Source organism: Toxotes jaculatrix, chromosome 19 (genome assembly GCF_017976425.1).
Source record: "Toxotes jaculatrix isolate fToxJac2 chromosome 19, fToxJac2.pri, whole genome shotgun sequence".
In the NCBI taxonomy this organism is placed as follows: domain Eukaryota; kingdom Metazoa; phylum Chordata; class Actinopteri; family Toxotidae; genus Toxotes; species Toxotes jaculatrix.
In genome coordinates this window covers 2,079,529-2,094,834 of record NC_054412.1, presented here as the reverse complement: position 1 = coordinate 2,094,834, position 15,306 = coordinate 2,079,529, and the positions used below count along the sequence as shown (strand labels likewise).

Sequence of the window (15,306 nt, the reverse complement as noted above, 5' to 3'; positions counted from 1 at the left end):
GCTGCATGAACTTGTACAACATTATCAAACGCAGTTCAATGCAACAGACTAAATAACTAAGTAAGAGCCAGACCATGAGGATAAACCACAAGATAATCTGCAGGATTTGGACCATGTAGACCAAATTCATACGGGATTCAATAAAATTTGTGAATTCTGGTTAAATTCGGTCCACAAGCACTCTGGGAATAAAAACTTGTTGAACTTTGTTTTCACACTAGAATTCTTTAATTAATGAATTGTAAAATAAACGTATTGATGTCAAACGTTACACTGTGGTCTGGTATTTGTTTGGTTAGATGGCAGCATAGAGGTTACAGGGATCAGTGGAGTCTCCAGCAGAGGAGGAGGGAACTTTCACAGTGCTGTAGGTCACTGCATAATCACCACCCCGAATCTGTAAGACGTAAAACACAACAGGACATGATGAGTAAATATTACACAATGCAAAGCACCAACCAACACCACATTAACACAATGCTTGATAGTGAAAAGCATCAAAAAAGTTAAACACAAATTGCCCAATGAAGGAAAGGACGAATCAGTGCAACACAACATAAAAAAACATCACAGCACAACATCGTGTCAAAACACAAAGCAACATCATTACAATTTAATACAGAAGCACTGACATCACAAAATGAACTAAGCCTTTTTTCATTCATGAAGACAATAGTTTTGTATATTCACCAGCACCTGTGTTGTGACAGAAACCTTACCCGAACTTCACTGTTGGTCATCTTGGTGTGGCTGATGGAGGCGTAGGAAATACCATCTTCAGGATCAGCCTGCACAGTGGAGACAACGTGATTGCTCAGTAACTGGATTTACACGGACTCACTTTCAACTTTTTCCTACTCCAGTCTACACTTCAACTTTTACATAACAACTGTGTGCCTTAGTAGTTATGTTATATCCCATTTTTGTCTCTTTCAGGATGTCTTGTGAGATCACGCTATCATGAAATTCTTTTAACTGTAAAGTTTTTAAGTTTGCACAACTTGTATTTTTATCTGCAGCCCAATGATTGATTCTCATGACTCTTTGCTTAACTCTGTTCACATCTGCTCTGGTTGGATCAGCGTTTTTCCATCTTCTTCTCTGTTGCAGAAGGACCTTATTCTCTCTCAGCACACTGACCAGAAACACTGCTTTGCTGTGAAAGTTGTCACTGTGTAAATGTTTGATGATTCAGTTTTAAAACTGACCATGTTTTCATCCGTCTGTGTTTTGTCCCCTGGAAAGACAAAAAAAAAGAAAAAAGAGAGCATTAGTTTGTTTCCACTGCAAACAAAAGTTTATGAAAACCCTTGGTTGACAGGTTGAAGAGCTGAAGAGTTTCATGTGTGAATGTTCCCACCTTTATTCTTCCTCCATCTAACAAGAGCCACAGCAGTTATCAGGAGTGCTGTTAACCCCACAGCTGGAATGATGTACCACCACCAATCTGGAAACAGAACAAAAAGATTTTTGGCTGCAGTTTTTTGTTCTGCTCAACATCTTGTAGCTAAACAAGACTCATGCTTTTCACATACATTTGGAAACATACAGTTGCTTTTTTATTAATCAAACAAGTGGCAACCTTACAAAGAGACTGTTAGGAGATAAACCAAATGTACCTTCTGGGTTTGTTCTTGTCTCTTTGTTTCCAGGTGCTCTTTTGTTTTTTCCTAATTTCGAAAACAATCCACAGAATAAACAAACGTGGTTTGTGGGATCAGGAACAACTCAACATATTCTCTGTGTTTTCTCACCTGAGGATGGAGGGCTGAAGGGAAACTGCTGCTCTTTTCCACTGTAACCATCCTTCACTGCACATTTCAACAATTCATAGTTCTGAGACTTGTAAATAAAATGAGAAGTTGTGAAGCTCACATTGGCCGAGCATTCAGACTGTGATGTCTTCAAGTCATTGTTGTCTTTATCCACATCTTTTCCCCCAAACAGCCACATCACTGTGTGTCCACAATTTCCATGTGTTGACACAGAACAGCTCAGTGTCACCTTATCAGTGCTCCGCTGTTCAGTTACTGGTGAAGATGAAGACATTGAGAGAGAGAGACAACAAGATTAAAACTAACTTAATCACTCTATTCATTATCACTGCTGTGTTTCAATATACTGGACTAAAGTTTGACTCACTGTTAATAACAGACAGATGAACCCGAGCACCTGGACTCTCTTGTTCTCCTGGTTCTCTGCAGGTGTAACAACCAACATCCTTGACTGTGACGTTCTTTATAACCAGAGCACAGTTCCCTGCAACACTCAGTCTGTCTGATTTAGATTTGGAAATCTCAGAATTGTCAGTCTGCCCAGATCTAACCAGCACTACTGCACTTGTCTGCTCTGAGCAATTGAAGACCCAGTCAGTATCGTCACAGTCGTCCTCATCATCTGTTACATTTTCACAAGGCAAAGTGATTTCACCTCCATGTCTGATAATGAAGGAGGGAGAATGTTGTTCAGTCAGTGCTGTGAAGGAAATAAGAGAGAAACATGAACAAATGAACTAAAATAAGAACATGACTGATGTGTTCATACAGCAGTTGGTGTCGGGATCATTATAGATACAACAGAGGTTTGTGCTGTGTGTTTAACTCACCACGTTAAACACACAGCATGAAGCAACCGAGTGCTACCGTCCTTATTAATAAAGTTTTGTAAAGTGTTCTATTGTATGAATCCCTACCTGTAAAGTGAAGCACCAGTATCAGATATAAAGACATTTTTATCCTTCTGAATTCATCCATCGCTCCTCTTTGTCTGTCTCACTTTTCGTTCCTGCCTCTCGTTTTTAAACGTGTCTCTGAACGAGTTCTTCTCAGCAAACTGTGCAATATAGCATTTACTTCCCGTCTGTAGTGAGAACTCAGTTCTCTATTTTTCCTCTTTCAACATGTGCGGTGTTCATGGAGAAAGAGTTCATCAGCTGTGATTTTCTTCCTGACCATCAGTCACCTCTCTGACATGAGACGCTGTACGGGCCGGTCTCATAACATCTGCAGCAGGTGACTTTTGGATTTGGACACATCTCATTCATTCAGATGTTCAATACAAATATCAGTGGTCACGTTATTTAATCAACCCAAATAAGTGATGTCACATTCACCCCCCTTTTTTTTTTTTTTTTTACTCAAGAGCACTTTGACAGCAGAGCATTTTAAACTGAACAGAGACGAATGTTAAAATATGATGTGATACGATTAAATGTGATGCACAACGTTTGAACTTTGACCTAACACTGGTACATCCATCACTGAGCACAATTAAGTGTCAGCAATGTATGTGCATATAGTTTACACTCATTCATGTTTTAAGCACCCAGCACAATGACAACACTGAGTTGGTTAACCTACACCGCCACCTTGTGGACAAAAAGCATTTTACAGCAATAAAATCCTGGAAATGGGGAAAAAAAGCAACACAGCAACATTAATATAATAACAACTTGATGTAAATCTGCATTTACCTGTATCACAATGACAAAATGTCAGTCAGCACTGAATACCATAAAGAACTGAGAGCAGACATCAGGATAATGTATGAAATTCTCAGGATAATATGTGAAATGTGGAATTACAATGACATGTGCTGTAACTGGTTAATTATTTGTTTGGTTTGTTGATGGTTGCGTAGAGGTCGCTGGGATCAGCGGAGGCTCCTGTAGAGGCGGAGGAAGCTTTCACAGTGCTGTAGATCACTACATCACCTTCATCGTCTTTATGGCAAATCTGGGAAACAACATGACAGAAATGAATTCCCTGAAGGGCACAAGCACAAGACTGAAACAGGAGTTGGACAGTCTGTCTGACCTCGCAGGCCTCAACAACACGACAGCTTTAACGGTAAAACATTTCAATCCTGAAAAAGTTTTTTTTTTTTTTCTCCACACAGCTTACCCGGGCTTCACTGTCGCTCGTTCTGGTGTAACTGACGGAGGTGTAGAAAACACCATCTTCAGGATCAGCCTACACAGTGAAGACAACATGAATGCTGCTGAGTAACATGGATCTATAATGACTCACTCTCATACTTTTATTTCAGTCTGTCACAGTCACTAATTTAAATTGTGTTACCTTGGCTGAGGAGGTAAAGTTATGTAGTGTGTGCGTTGTGCAGTTTGTACTCTCACCAAGTCCTGACGGGTTTCTGGAGCAGACTGAGTCTGTGCAGTTTGAGAAGTCAGCCCCTGGACAAATACACAGTGGTTTTTACAGCCTTGGTAGTGTAGTTGTATTGGACATTTTTTTATTGTCAACTGTGCTTAATATTTTGATCAAATGCCATAGTTTCATTCATACTCTCTCTTGCTTTTTCCACAAAATGAATCCTCAGAAGTTTCATTCTTCCCTTTAAACTACTGCATGGAGCCACATTCACAGCATTAGTGAAAAATAACTTCCACCAACATGGGTTCACAGTGTAAAGTCATGTTTACATGAACTTTTGATTACTCGGGTGTTAAACTCACAGTGTTGTCGTCCATCTGTGTTGTGTTTGCTGAAAAGACAGAGAGAGAGAATCAACGTAACCTCCACAGTGAAAATCCCCAGTTTATCAGAAAACTGCAGAAGATCTGTGCAGATTTTTACCTTTAGTTCGCTTCGATCTCACAAGAGCAACAACTATCATCATGAGTGCGACTAAACCCACAGCCACAATGATGTACCACCACCAATCTGGAAAGATAATGAGAACATTGATAATTTTGGTTGCAGCTTTTTGTGTTGAGTCATTTTTATTGGTCCAGTAACTGCATCACATGCTGAGTCATCCCAAACCCAGAGAGAGACTAAAACTATTCTTGAGACACAAGATGCTGAGTCGTTACCTTGTGGCTTTTTTTCCGTGTCGTTGTTTGGAGATCCTGTTTGCTTTGTTGTTACTGTCGTACTTTTTTCAGTTGTTCTTGTCGTTGCTGATTCAGTTGTGTGGTTGTCTTCACCTGGACAAATTAAACGACAAAACCCAACAAACTACTCAGAGATCATGTACCTCATGTTTACCATCTGCATTAGCTAAGAAAAGAGAAAAGAATGGTGTCATCTAAAAACTTCAACTCAAATAAACAAATGTCTTTTATTTTGGAAGTGATTTTGAACAGCTCATCGTGTTCTCACCTGGTTTCTCACCTGAGGACGGAGGGCTGAAGCGAAACCGCTGCTCTTTTCCACTGTGAACATCCTTCACTGCACATTCCAACAATTCAAAGTTCTGAGACTTATAAATATAACGAGAAGTTGTGAAGCTCACATTGGCCGAGCAGTCAGACTGTGATGTCTTCATTTGGTTGTTGTCTTTATCCACATAGTTACCACTTAGCAGCCACTTCACTGTGTGTCCACACCTTCCATACGTGGACACAGAGCAGTTCAGTGTCACCTTGTCAGTGCTCCACTGTTCAGTCACTGGTGAAGATGAAGATAATGTGAGAGAAAGACAACAAGAGTAAAACTTCATCAGTGTGATCAGAATTATTGGAATGTTTCAGTTTGTTGTTCTAACAAAACAGTTTGAGCTGAAAACATTAAGATGGAAATACTCACTGGTAACAACAGACAGATGAACCACAGAGTCTGGACCTTGTTTTTGTCCTGATTTGTCAAACTGTCTGCAGGTGTAACAACCAGCATCCTCATCTGTGACCTTCTTTATAACCAGAGAACAGTTCTCTGTAACACTCAGTCTGTCTGATTTATCTCTGGCATGTTCACCAATCTTCCCAAGTCTAACCAGCTCCACTGCTGCTGATTTTCTTGAATCAGTGACAATCCAGGAAGTACTGTCACAGTTATGCTTATTTCTCTTCACATTTTCACAAGACAAAGTGACGTCTCCTCCATGTCTGACAATGGAGGAATGTTGTCCATTCAGTTCTGCTGAGAAGACAAGTCAGAAATATGAAAAGTAACTGAAATAATAATAAGACGGTTGTGTTCATAGTCAGTGTGAGGATTCTTGGCTGACTGTGTGTATGCAGACATATCTGTATACATGCATATGTACAGCCAAGAATAATGTGTGTGTGTGTGTGGTGTTATATGTATCATTACCAGTTATCTGCAGCAGTAAAAAAGAAATTTTAATCCATCCGAATTCAACCATCGTGCTCCTCTGTTGCTGTTGCTCTCTCTCTTTCTGTCTCTTGACAGGTTTCCTATGGAAATAAATAGCATCTACTTCCTGTGAACAGTAAGGTGTAACTTCCTTGTAACGACTTTCTTTTTTGCTCTTGTCCTTTGCTTTTTTTTTTTAAAAAAACCCCAACTTTCTCATTTCCTTCTCTGCTGCACAAACCAGCGAAGACTCAAGACGAGGTGCAGAAGGTGACATCAGCTTTACATCAGAAGAAAAAAAAAGTGAAAACACACCCTCTCTGGTTTCCCACCATCATAATTTTCACACATCTAGTTGTTTAAAATAAGTGCAACCCACTTCCTGGGTGGGAAGAAAACCAAATGTTCAGAGATCATAGCTTACCAAACAGTTAAAGGTGACACAGGGAAAAAGAAAGAAAGAAAGAAAGAAAGAAAGAAAGAAAGAAAGAAAGAAAGAAAGAAAGAAAGAAATCTGACCAATCTTTAAACTACCACATTTCATTTATTCAACACACACAATGACAGAATAAAACCACCACAAGCTCAATAACAAGCATCAGGTCATCCATCACTGACCTCAGTAAAATGTCTGACAGCACGTTTACAGAGGAAAATATAAATTATACTTTTACTCATTCATCCAAGAAACCAGCTCATCAGGCGCCTGCTTCTCACACTGTGCTGCCAGTTAATCTACAGCACAGCACCCCCTTGTGGACAGAAAGGCTTTTACAACACAAACTAAAAATTACAATGAAAATTCAATGTAAAACTACAGCATTATAATACCAGAAAACAACAACCAGACACAGCAGAGCTTCAAGTATTTGTCTTTACCTTCATGCATCAATACTGTAAATAACTGGAGAGCATCACGATTATATACAAAAATATAAGTTAGTATAAAATTCTCTCTAGGATTTGTGTGAAACAGACAATTTTCCTCTAATGATCAATAAATATCAGCTCTGAAAAACATAACAAATAAACACTGACCTGTTTTTCTTATTTGCTATTGAATGAACGTGATGACATAAGATGTAACTAGACCGTGGCTTCTTATGTGCGTGGTTTGTTGACGGTGGCGTAGAAGTCGCTGGGATCAGTGGAGGCTCCAGCTGAGGAGGAAGGAGCTTTCACAGTGCTGTAGGTCACTGCATCATCTTCGTCATCATCACCCTGAACCTGAGAAATAAAACAATAAAACAGAAAATAGAATAAAAAAAGAAGCAGCATAAGAACACACCAGAAGGCTCTGATTGGTATTTCTGGTCCTCACAGCTTTGGATGAGTCGCCATGAAACATCTGGTGCAGATGTTCATGCCCCCCTCAGGATGATTTGTAATCATGTTCCTTTAACTTTGCATTTGGTGCCATCTTCTGGTCAAAATGTGAATTTCTGTCCAACACTTCTGACTGAATACTGGCACGACTAATGACGTCTCCATCAGCTGTGTTCTGCTTAGTGCTAATTAGCCAATCATAGCTTGCTATGATGCTGAGCTAAGCTAGTGATCATGGGCATGCTAAAGTTAGTATTTAGCTCAAAACACCGCCTCATGGCTTTAGACCTACAGTGTTCTCTCCTCATTCACCTGCAACATAATTATAACCAATCAGACGGCTTACCCGGGCTTTACTGTCGGCCTTCCGGGCGTAGCTGATGGAGGTGTAGAAAACACCATCTTCAGGATCAGCCTGCACAGTGAAGACCACAGACTGTGATGAGTTCTCAGAACCATGTGAACATGCCACACATTTACACACTTCTCTTTTTTCCTGCTGCAGAGTGACGTTAGACTCGTTTAGAGAGAAGAAGAAAAAAAGAAAAGATGTGACGTGTCTCATGCTGCCACACTGGAAACCATGAGTGTATTTGTACTGGGTGTGATGTGTGATCTTACTTTGTCCTGACTGGTTTCTGGGGCAGACTGAGTCACTGCAGGGCCAAAGGTCAATCCCTGGACAAATTCAGATGAGTTAGAGTTTTACATTGAGGCCAATGGCCAATTATTACAGAACATATGGTGAGAAACTCCTGAAAGTGTTTTCAAACTAAACATTTTACAGTACAGTTACTCTGATAGTAAGGAGTTAGTGCCATGTTGTGAATCTACTTCTGTTTTTTTTTTTCTTAAACACCCTCTCAAGCTACATGTAAATTATATTTTTGCCACAACTGTAAAAACATTTGATGATTAAGTTTTACTCACAGTGTTTTCATCCCTCAGTGTTTTGTTTCCTGAAAAGTCAAAAAGGAAAAAAAAGCACAGTGAAAATCTGGATTCATTAAACTTCTTTAAAAAAAGGTTCCTCTGTAAATGCTCTTGCCTTTGGTTCTCCTCTGTCTGATGACCGCTCCAACAGTTATCAGGAGCGCTGCAAAACCCACAGGCACAACGATGTACCACCACTGAAGAAGATCTGAAAGCATTAAAAACATTTTTGACTGGTTTTCTGTTCTGTTAAACATCCTGCAGGTCAGAACAACTTTCTTTCTTATTTGTTTGTATTTTCAAGGAATTCTGTTTCTCTTGACAAGTAACATCCTCGTCCACTGATAAAGCATCACGTGTACATCTAGACCTAGAACAGCTACATCCTGAGAACATGTTGGAGAAAATGTTAAGAAACCTTTTGTTGTATTAAGCTCAGTCCCATCTCAGTATGAAAGACATTACACAATACTCAAACACTGGATAGAGAGCTATGCCAGATGTTCAGTCTCTACCTTGTGGATTTTTCTCACCATCATTGTGTCCAGATGTTGTTCTGTTTCCATTTGGTGCAGCTGAACATGAAGTTAGATAAAATAAAAACACAACAAAGATGAGAAAGTGAGTAACGTTTTCCATCTGCAGGAAGTGAGATGGATAATAATCATCTTGTAAAATTTAATCCATCAAATAAACAAACCCACCTGTTCTGTCACATGAGGACCGAGGGCTGAAGTTACACACCAGCAGGTTCTGACTGTCACTGTCTGTCACGTTACACTTGAATGACTCCTCATACTTTGACTTGTGGTTATGATGAGGAGCCTTAAATGTCACAGTGGCTGAGCAGGACTCTGGTGTTTTCTCTGTTATGATGAAATCATCCTTCTTACCCTCATACAGCCACTGCACTGTGTGTCTGCATTGTGTGTCATATGTCAACACAGTACATGTTAATGTCATCTTGTCCTTATCTTCATGAACTTTTGGGAAACATTGTGAAAAAAGACAACAAGTCATCATCAAGATCACTGAGATCATAGTTATTTCATGTTTCAGTAAATTGTCATAATGAGACAGTTTAAATACTCACTGTTAATAACAGACAGATCAACCACAGAGTCTGGACCTTGTTGTTGTCCTGATTTATTATACTGTCTACAGGTGTAATGACCCACATCTTTAACTGTGACCTTCTCTATAACCAGAGAACAGTCCTCTGTAACACTCAGTCTGTCTGATTTATCTTTGGCATGTTCACCAATCTTCCCAAGGATGATCAGCTCTACTGCTGGTGACCTGTCTGTATCACTGTGGAGCCAGGTAGTACTGTTACATTTGTCCTGATCTTTTATCCTGTTTTCACAAGGCAAAGTGACTTTATCTCCATCTCTGACAGTGAAGTGGTGACGTTGTCCAGTTCCTGCTGTAGATGAGACAGAGATATGAAGAATGAGCTGAGATGAGAACATGACTGTTACCTTCACAGTCAGTGTGAGTGCAGTTAAAAATACAACAGACCTTTGTAAATATGTCTTATCTTTGATTGAAGAGTTTGTTCAGCTCAGCGTTAAAAACAAACAACATACTTGGCTGTTGACACACAGCAGTGACCAAAACACAACAGTAAATAATGTTTGTATTTGTGTATCTCACCTGTAAACAGAAGCACCAGCATCAGAAACACAGACATTTGAATCCATTTAGTCCACTTGAATCCAGCCATCGTGCTTCTGTCTCGTTTTCTTTCTCTGGTTCTCTGATTCAGAGAAACGTACTGCATGTACTTCCCATTATTAATGAACGACTACTTCCTCATAGTGACATGGATCTTTTTTTTTCTTGTCTTTCAGTGGTGAGATTTCCGCAGTCAGAGCCTATGAGCTTTTCATCGCCCTGAATTTCATGATATTAAAATATCCATAAAATCCCAGTGCAGTTCAGTGTGGAGATGAAGGATCTGAGCCAGTGGTGTGGTTTTTAGAGAGTTCTTCACCTCATGGATGACGTGGACGTGATCATGCCTGATGAGCAGACTCCTCGAGTCAGAGTTCAACAAGAGAAACACTGGGTGAAAAGATAATGGTCTGTTTTTATTTTACCACTATTCATTCATTCAATGCTCGATTTTACAGAATATTTTGGTAAATGATATTTTCAACATCCTAAAAAGACAAAGATGAGGGAAGTTGCAAAAGTAGTCGTGCAACTGTTGTGGCCCTAAAATACAACTGAGAGATGTGAAATGCAGAAGACAGGAAACACCTCATCAACCAGAATGTGGCATTTGCGGCTGATGATGATGATATTTTAGTGTTTTGTTGGTTCCTTGTTGCAGCTTCGAATTTTCTTCTGAGAACTAAAGGGGAAGTGTTTCGTCGTGAGTGTGTGAACTTAAGCAGCAAAGCTCTGGAGGTTTTATCGTCTGGACTCAAGCGAAAAGTTCCGTCTTTGGAAGTTTTTGGGGACAGTGTAATATCTCATAGTCTCATTCTACATACACCTTCCAACTGTACATATCCATATAAAAAGATCTGTGTGCTCAGCACTCTCTTTTCCACATTCATCATCCCTGCACCTTTACTTCCTGTTTATTTACACAATAAAAGCTTACCTTCATTTAATTGTTGTTTAGGGGTGTAATGATGTGGCTCCATGTGTTTCAGTAAAAAAAAAAAAAAAAAAAGACAGCAGACCGTGGATTTTGGGGTCAGTTACCTCTCCTCACCTGACTCTGTGAGCAGGTGAGTTTGTTTTCTCCATCACTGTTTTCCAGCATCGTCAGTGAAAACCTTTTTCTTGGTCGCTCAGACAGAAATACTTTTACTGTCAGTGTTTTTAAAGTGGGATTAGTCTAACTTTGGATGCATGTTGAAATGGATGTTTGAAAATTGTGTAACAGCTCATGACAACAGCCAGGTTTGTTTGTTTGTTTACTTTTTAGAGAAATGGATTAAACGTGATCATTTCAAAACAATGACTTCATGTTTTTTTTTGTTTATTAGGATGATACTGGGAGCATCTGCCAGTGTTAAATAAGATATTTTGCTGTTTTGCCAAATCTGAGCAGGTAGAGTTTGAAAAGAAGACGCCCAGGAATCACTACTTTGGGAGACTCGTTATTTTCCTTTGCTTTTATATCACTAACAGAAACACAGTATTTTCTGTCTTGCAAACTGAATTTGAACCAAATTTGGAAAGTGCACGAAATTTCAGCCCAAACTCAAAGGTTAAAACTTTGGATACAAAAACAGGAAGAACAAGAAAGAACCGTGTGTCACGTACCTGAGGAGTCCAGGGGATGAGAGGAATAACAATATAAAGTGACCCCGGGAAAAAGAGTCAGTGGAAACTGAAGTATAAACAAAAATAAGGATGTTTATTAGCAAATTAGATCAAAAATAAAATGCTTACAACTAAAGGCAAGAGAAAAGTAACCTCCTATAAAGAAGAAGGAAACTGATCTGTATCCAGTCTTAACAACAGCTTAATAGTTACATTAAAACTTTAAACAGAAAAACAAAACAATCACCCTCCCAACAAAAGGCAGTAAGATAATCTGTTGAGTGAGTAGATGTTAATGAGGGTGTTGTTGATCAGTGCAGTCTGAAAGAGGCAAAAGGGCCTCCAGAGTTTTCATAGTTCTCTGGACCATCATCTTCATCATTATGCACCTGTGAAAAACAACACAACACACCTGAGAGTCGGAGTTAAAAACAGAACAAATAAATGTAGAATTTCACTGCAGAGCAGTCTGTTCAATTGTGTCGTAGCCTGAACTTTACCTGACTGACTGCTGGACCTGAACGCCTCACAGTTCGGCTTCTTTTTGACTGTGAAACCTACACAAACACAGGCAGTGAGATGTTAATAGTAACACACACATTACAGTGACACGACCACAACGTTTTAAAATGACTTTTTATTTTCCACTGACTCTGGTGTGTTCAGGTGATTTCTGACTCCCTGAAAAACAAATCGTCTCAGTCTCAACAAATGAAGGAGTGAATTTTCTGACCTTGAGCTCTGATGAGAAGAACAGTAATCACAGTGATTAGGAGGAGTTCAGCCACACGCAGTACCAACATTATGTAGGACAGGGTGAAGCAATCTGTGGAGAACAAATGAGAGGAAACACTTTTTGTTCCCAACATACATATGGGAGCAGAATTCTTTTTTTTAAATAAAGGAGATGTTCAGTCTCTACCTTGTGGATTTTTCTCACCATCATTGTGTCCAGATGTTGTTCTGTTTCCATTTGGTGCAGCTGAACATGAAGTTAGATAAAATAAAAACACAACAAAGATGAGAAAGTGTGTAACGTTTTCCATCTGCAGGAAGTGAGATGGATCATAAACATCCTGTAAAATCTAATCCATCAAATAAACAAACCCACCTGTTCTGTCACCTGAGGACTGAAGGGTGAAGTTATACACCAGCAGGTTCTGACTGTCACTGTCTGTCACGTTACACTTGAATGACTCCTCATACTTTGACTTGTGGTTATGATGAGGAGCCTTAAATGTCACAGTGGCTGAGCAGGACTCTGGTGTTTTCTCTGTTATGGTGAAACCATCCTTCTTACCCTCATACAGCCACTGCACTGTGTGTCTGCATTGTGTGTCATATGTCAACACAGTGCATGTTAACATCATGTTAACCTTATCTTCATGAACTGTTGGGAAACATTGTGAAAAAAGACAACAAGAGTAAAATGACTGAGATCACTGAGATCATAGTTATTTCATGTTTCAGTAAATTGTCATAATGAGACAGTTTAAATACTCACTGTTAATAACAGACAGATCAACCACAGAGCCTGGACCTTGTTGTCGTCCTGAATTGTTAAACTGTCTACAGATGTACTGACCCACATCTTTAACTGTGACCTTCTCTATAACCAGAGAACAGTCCTCTGTAACACTCAGTCTGTCTGATTTATCTTTGGCATGTTCACCAATCTTCCCAAGGATGATCAGCTCTACTGCTGGTGACCTGTCTGTATCACCGTAGATCCAGGTAGTACTGTTACATTTGTCCTGATCTTTTATCCTGTTTTCACAAGGCAAAGTGACTTTATCTCCATCTCTGACAGTGAAGTGGTGACGTTGTCCAGTTCCTGCTGTAGATGAGACAGAGATATGAAGAATGAGCTGAGATGAGAACATGACTGTTACCTTCACAGTCAGTGTGAGTGCAGTTAAAAACACAACAGACCTTTGTAAATATGTCTTATCTTTGACTGAAGAGTCCGTTCAGCTCAGCGTTAAAAACAAACAACATACTTGGCTGTTGACACACAGCAGTGACCAAAACACAACAGTAAATAATGTTTGTATTTGTGTATCTCACCTGTAAACAGAAGCACCAGCATCAGAAACACAGACATTTGAATCCATTTAGTCCACTTGAATCCAGCCATCGTGCTTCTGTCTCGTTTTCTTTCTCTGGTTCTCACTCCGTCATCTGTCAGAGTTTCTAACCAGTGATTCAGAGAAACGTACAGCATGTACTTCCTATTACTGTTACTTGCTCATAGTGACTTGAATTTTTTTTTCTTGTCTTTCAGTGGTTAGATTTCTTCTATGAGCTTTTCATTGCTTCTCTCCGCCTCATCGATGATGTGGAGAGAATCTGAGGCTCTGCCTGAGGAGCAGACTCCTCCTTAGGTCAGAGACACTGGATGTTTTTCTCATGCTCTGTGCACAGGGAAGACATGAGCATTTTAATAACTAGTTCTCAACACAAATAAAATTTCAGATTCAGCTCAGCAAGTGAGAAATGCACAACTGATGTGGCCCGAAAACACAAGTGAGAGAAAAGTTCATGGTTATGTGAAATGCAGAGCAAACACCTCACCCACCAGAATGTGGCACCTGCGGCTAATGATGATATTTTAGTGTTTTGTTGGTTCCTCGTTGCAGCTTTGTATTTTCTTCTGAGAACTAAAGGGGAAGTGTTTCGTCATGAGTGTGTGAACAACAGCAGCAAAGCTCTGGAGGTTTTATCGTCTGGACTCAAGTGAAAAACTAAGTTCATCCTTGAAGTTTTGGGTTCACTCTCTGAGGTGTAATGTCTTGATTTTATTCAGTGATGAAGCTTCATTCACAGTAGTTCATCCAGTCACTATCTTTAACGTGGACAAATCTCGGCGCAGTTGTGCACACAGGGAGACTACTTTCGTTACTTCTGTACTTTGCTTTTTACTTTTTTCCTGAACTTTTAGGGCGTTCGTCGGGGAACCTCTTCGCTTTCCGTCACGACTCCATTGTTTACACTCGGGATCAGCTGTTAGCTTTACGCTGCGCTGCTATTCCAGCAGAGACACGGAGGAAAAGAAGAGGCTGCAGAGCGGGACGAAGGCTCCGGGAGGGGGCATCGAGTTACTCGCTGTCAGTATTCGGCCGTATTACCTACTGAGGGAGTTTTCTCATGTGGTTGTGTTTAATGTGTACACCCCTCCCTCGGCCAATGCTGCGGCTGCGTGTGAGCCGCTGCACGGCGCTGTGACTCGTAAGCAGACTGGACACCCGCTGTCCCTCCTGCTCATCAGCGGGGACCGAGACAGGAAGAGACTGAACAAGCTGGTCAGGAGGACCGGCTCTACACTGTGGAGGAGGTGTGTGAGAGGAGGACGTTAGCTAAGCTGACATCCATTATGGACAACACCTCTCACCCCCTGCGCCAGACTGTGGATGATTTTGCTCATCCTGCAGACACACACCATCCTTCTGCTTCACCTTCCAGCAGGTGAATCAGCACCCAGTCCAGGTGATTCCTGCCTCACGCTGTGATAAGATCTGCCGCTGTCCGTGGTGCTGAAGAGGGGGATGAATTCACTCTGTGCAGCAACAACTACTGTGCATGTCACGCTGTGTAATCTGTGTCACACTGGGCAATGTCTATTTTGGGGCGTGTGAGACATGGTGCCTGCATGGTGACAATCAGGTGTTACTAAAACTACAGCCGCAGGGGAGGAAGCTGTGGT

The 15,306-nt window shown here is 40.4% G+C and overlaps 3 protein-coding genes across 13 annotated transcripts; all 3 read right to left on the bottom strand.

The window, feature by feature from the left end:
* Positions 1 to 49: 49 nt before the first annotated feature.
* LOC121200036 lies at positions 50 to 2,824 on the bottom strand. The gene is made up of 8 exons (XM_041065080.1): positions 2,693 to 2,824; positions 2,143 to 2,475; positions 1,755 to 2,030; positions 1,620 to 1,670; positions 1,361 to 1,447; positions 1,209 to 1,237; positions 720 to 788; positions 50 to 397 (listed from the first exon to the last, which is right to left on the bottom strand). Exons 1-8 carry the CDS (start codon positions 2,751 to 2,753, stop codon positions 296 to 298), a joined length of 1,008 nt encoding a protein of 335 aa, XP_040921014.1. The 5' UTR covers positions 2,754 to 2,824; the 3' UTR covers positions 50 to 295.
* A 772-nt stretch (positions 2,825 to 3,596) lies between these two features.
* LOC121200035 lies at positions 3,597 to 6,348 on the bottom strand. Of its 2 annotated transcripts, none has more exons than XM_041065078.1 (9): positions 6,057 to 6,348; positions 5,550 to 5,882; positions 5,124 to 5,411; positions 4,835 to 4,948; positions 4,596 to 4,682; positions 4,475 to 4,503; positions 4,136 to 4,192; positions 3,903 to 3,971; positions 3,597 to 3,734 (listed from the first exon to the last, which is right to left on the bottom strand). In XM_041065078.1, exons 1-9 carry the CDS (start codon positions 6,106 to 6,108, stop codon positions 3,609 to 3,611), a joined length of 1,155 nt encoding a protein of 384 aa, XP_040921012.1. In that variant the 5' UTR covers positions 6,109 to 6,348; the 3' UTR covers positions 3,597 to 3,608. The 2 variants fall into 2 exon arrangements, with proteins under 2 accessions (XP_040921012.1, XP_040921013.1); XM_041065079.1 differs by having other exon boundaries at positions 5,550 to 5,879.
* Positions 6,349 to 6,583: 235 nt separating this feature from the next.
* On the bottom strand, positions 6,584 to 14,553 carry LOC121200033. 10 transcript variants are annotated; one of them, XM_041065067.1, is made up of 9 exons: positions 13,671 to 14,553; positions 13,108 to 13,440; positions 12,715 to 12,993; positions 12,526 to 12,585; positions 8,434 to 8,526; positions 8,316 to 8,344; positions 8,007 to 8,063; positions 7,732 to 7,800; positions 6,584 to 7,286 (listed from the first exon to the last, which is right to left on the bottom strand). In XM_041065067.1, exons 1-9 carry the CDS (start codon positions 13,825 to 13,827, stop codon positions 7,161 to 7,163), a joined length of 1,203 nt encoding a protein of 400 aa, XP_040921001.1. In that variant the 5' UTR covers positions 13,828 to 14,553; the 3' UTR covers positions 6,584 to 7,160. The 10 variants fall into 10 exon arrangements, with proteins under 10 accessions (XP_040921001.1, XP_040921003.1, XP_040921002.1 ...); XM_041065069.1 differs by having other exon boundaries at positions 12,544 to 12,585; XM_041065068.1 differs by having other exon boundaries at positions 13,108 to 13,437.
* Between the last annotated feature and the right edge of the window lie 753 nt (positions 14,554 to 15,306).

What these genes read in the sequence shown, in the direction of transcription:
- LOC121200036 (XM_041065080.1), bottom strand. Translation starts at nt 2,753, where the DNA reads ATGGATGAATTCAGAAGGATAAAAATGTCTTTATATCTGATACTGGTG. An exon ending in TAGATGGAGGAAGAATAAAG is followed by an intron (nt 1,238 to 1,360) that starts GTGGGAACATTC and finishes TTGTCTTTCCAG; the next exon opens with GGGACAAAACACAGACGGAT. An exon ending in CACAGACGGATGAAAACATG is followed by an intron (nt 789 to 1,208) that starts GTCAGTTTTAAA and finishes TCCACTGTGCAG; the next exon opens with GCTGATCCTGAAGATGGTAT.
- LOC121200035 (XM_041065078.1), bottom strand. Translation starts at nt 6,108, where the DNA reads ATGGTTGAATTCGGATGGATTAAAATTTCTTTTTTACTGCTGCAGATA. An exon ending in CACAGATGGACGACAACACT is followed by an intron (nt 4,193 to 4,474) that starts GTGAGTTTAACA and finishes GTATTTGTCCAG; the next exon opens with GGGCTGACTTCTCAAACTGC. An exon ending in CGAGCGACAGTGAAGCCCGG is followed by an intron (nt 3,735 to 3,902) that starts GTAAGCTGTGTG and finishes GTTGTTTCCCAG; the next exon opens with ATTTGCCATAAAGACGATGA.
- LOC121200033 (XM_041065067.1), bottom strand. Translation starts at nt 13,827, where the DNA reads ATGCTGTACGTTTCTCTGAATCACTGGTTAGAAACTCTGACAGATGAC. An exon ending in GTCCTCAGGTGACAGAACAG is followed by an intron (nt 12,586 to 12,714) that starts GTGGGTTTGTTT and finishes CTTCATGTTCAG; the next exon opens with CTGCACCAAATGGAAACAGA. An exon ending in CACTGAGGGATGAAAACACT is followed by an intron (nt 8,064 to 8,315) that starts GTGAGTAAAACT and finishes GAATTTGTCCAG; the next exon opens with GGATTGACCTTTGGCCCTGC.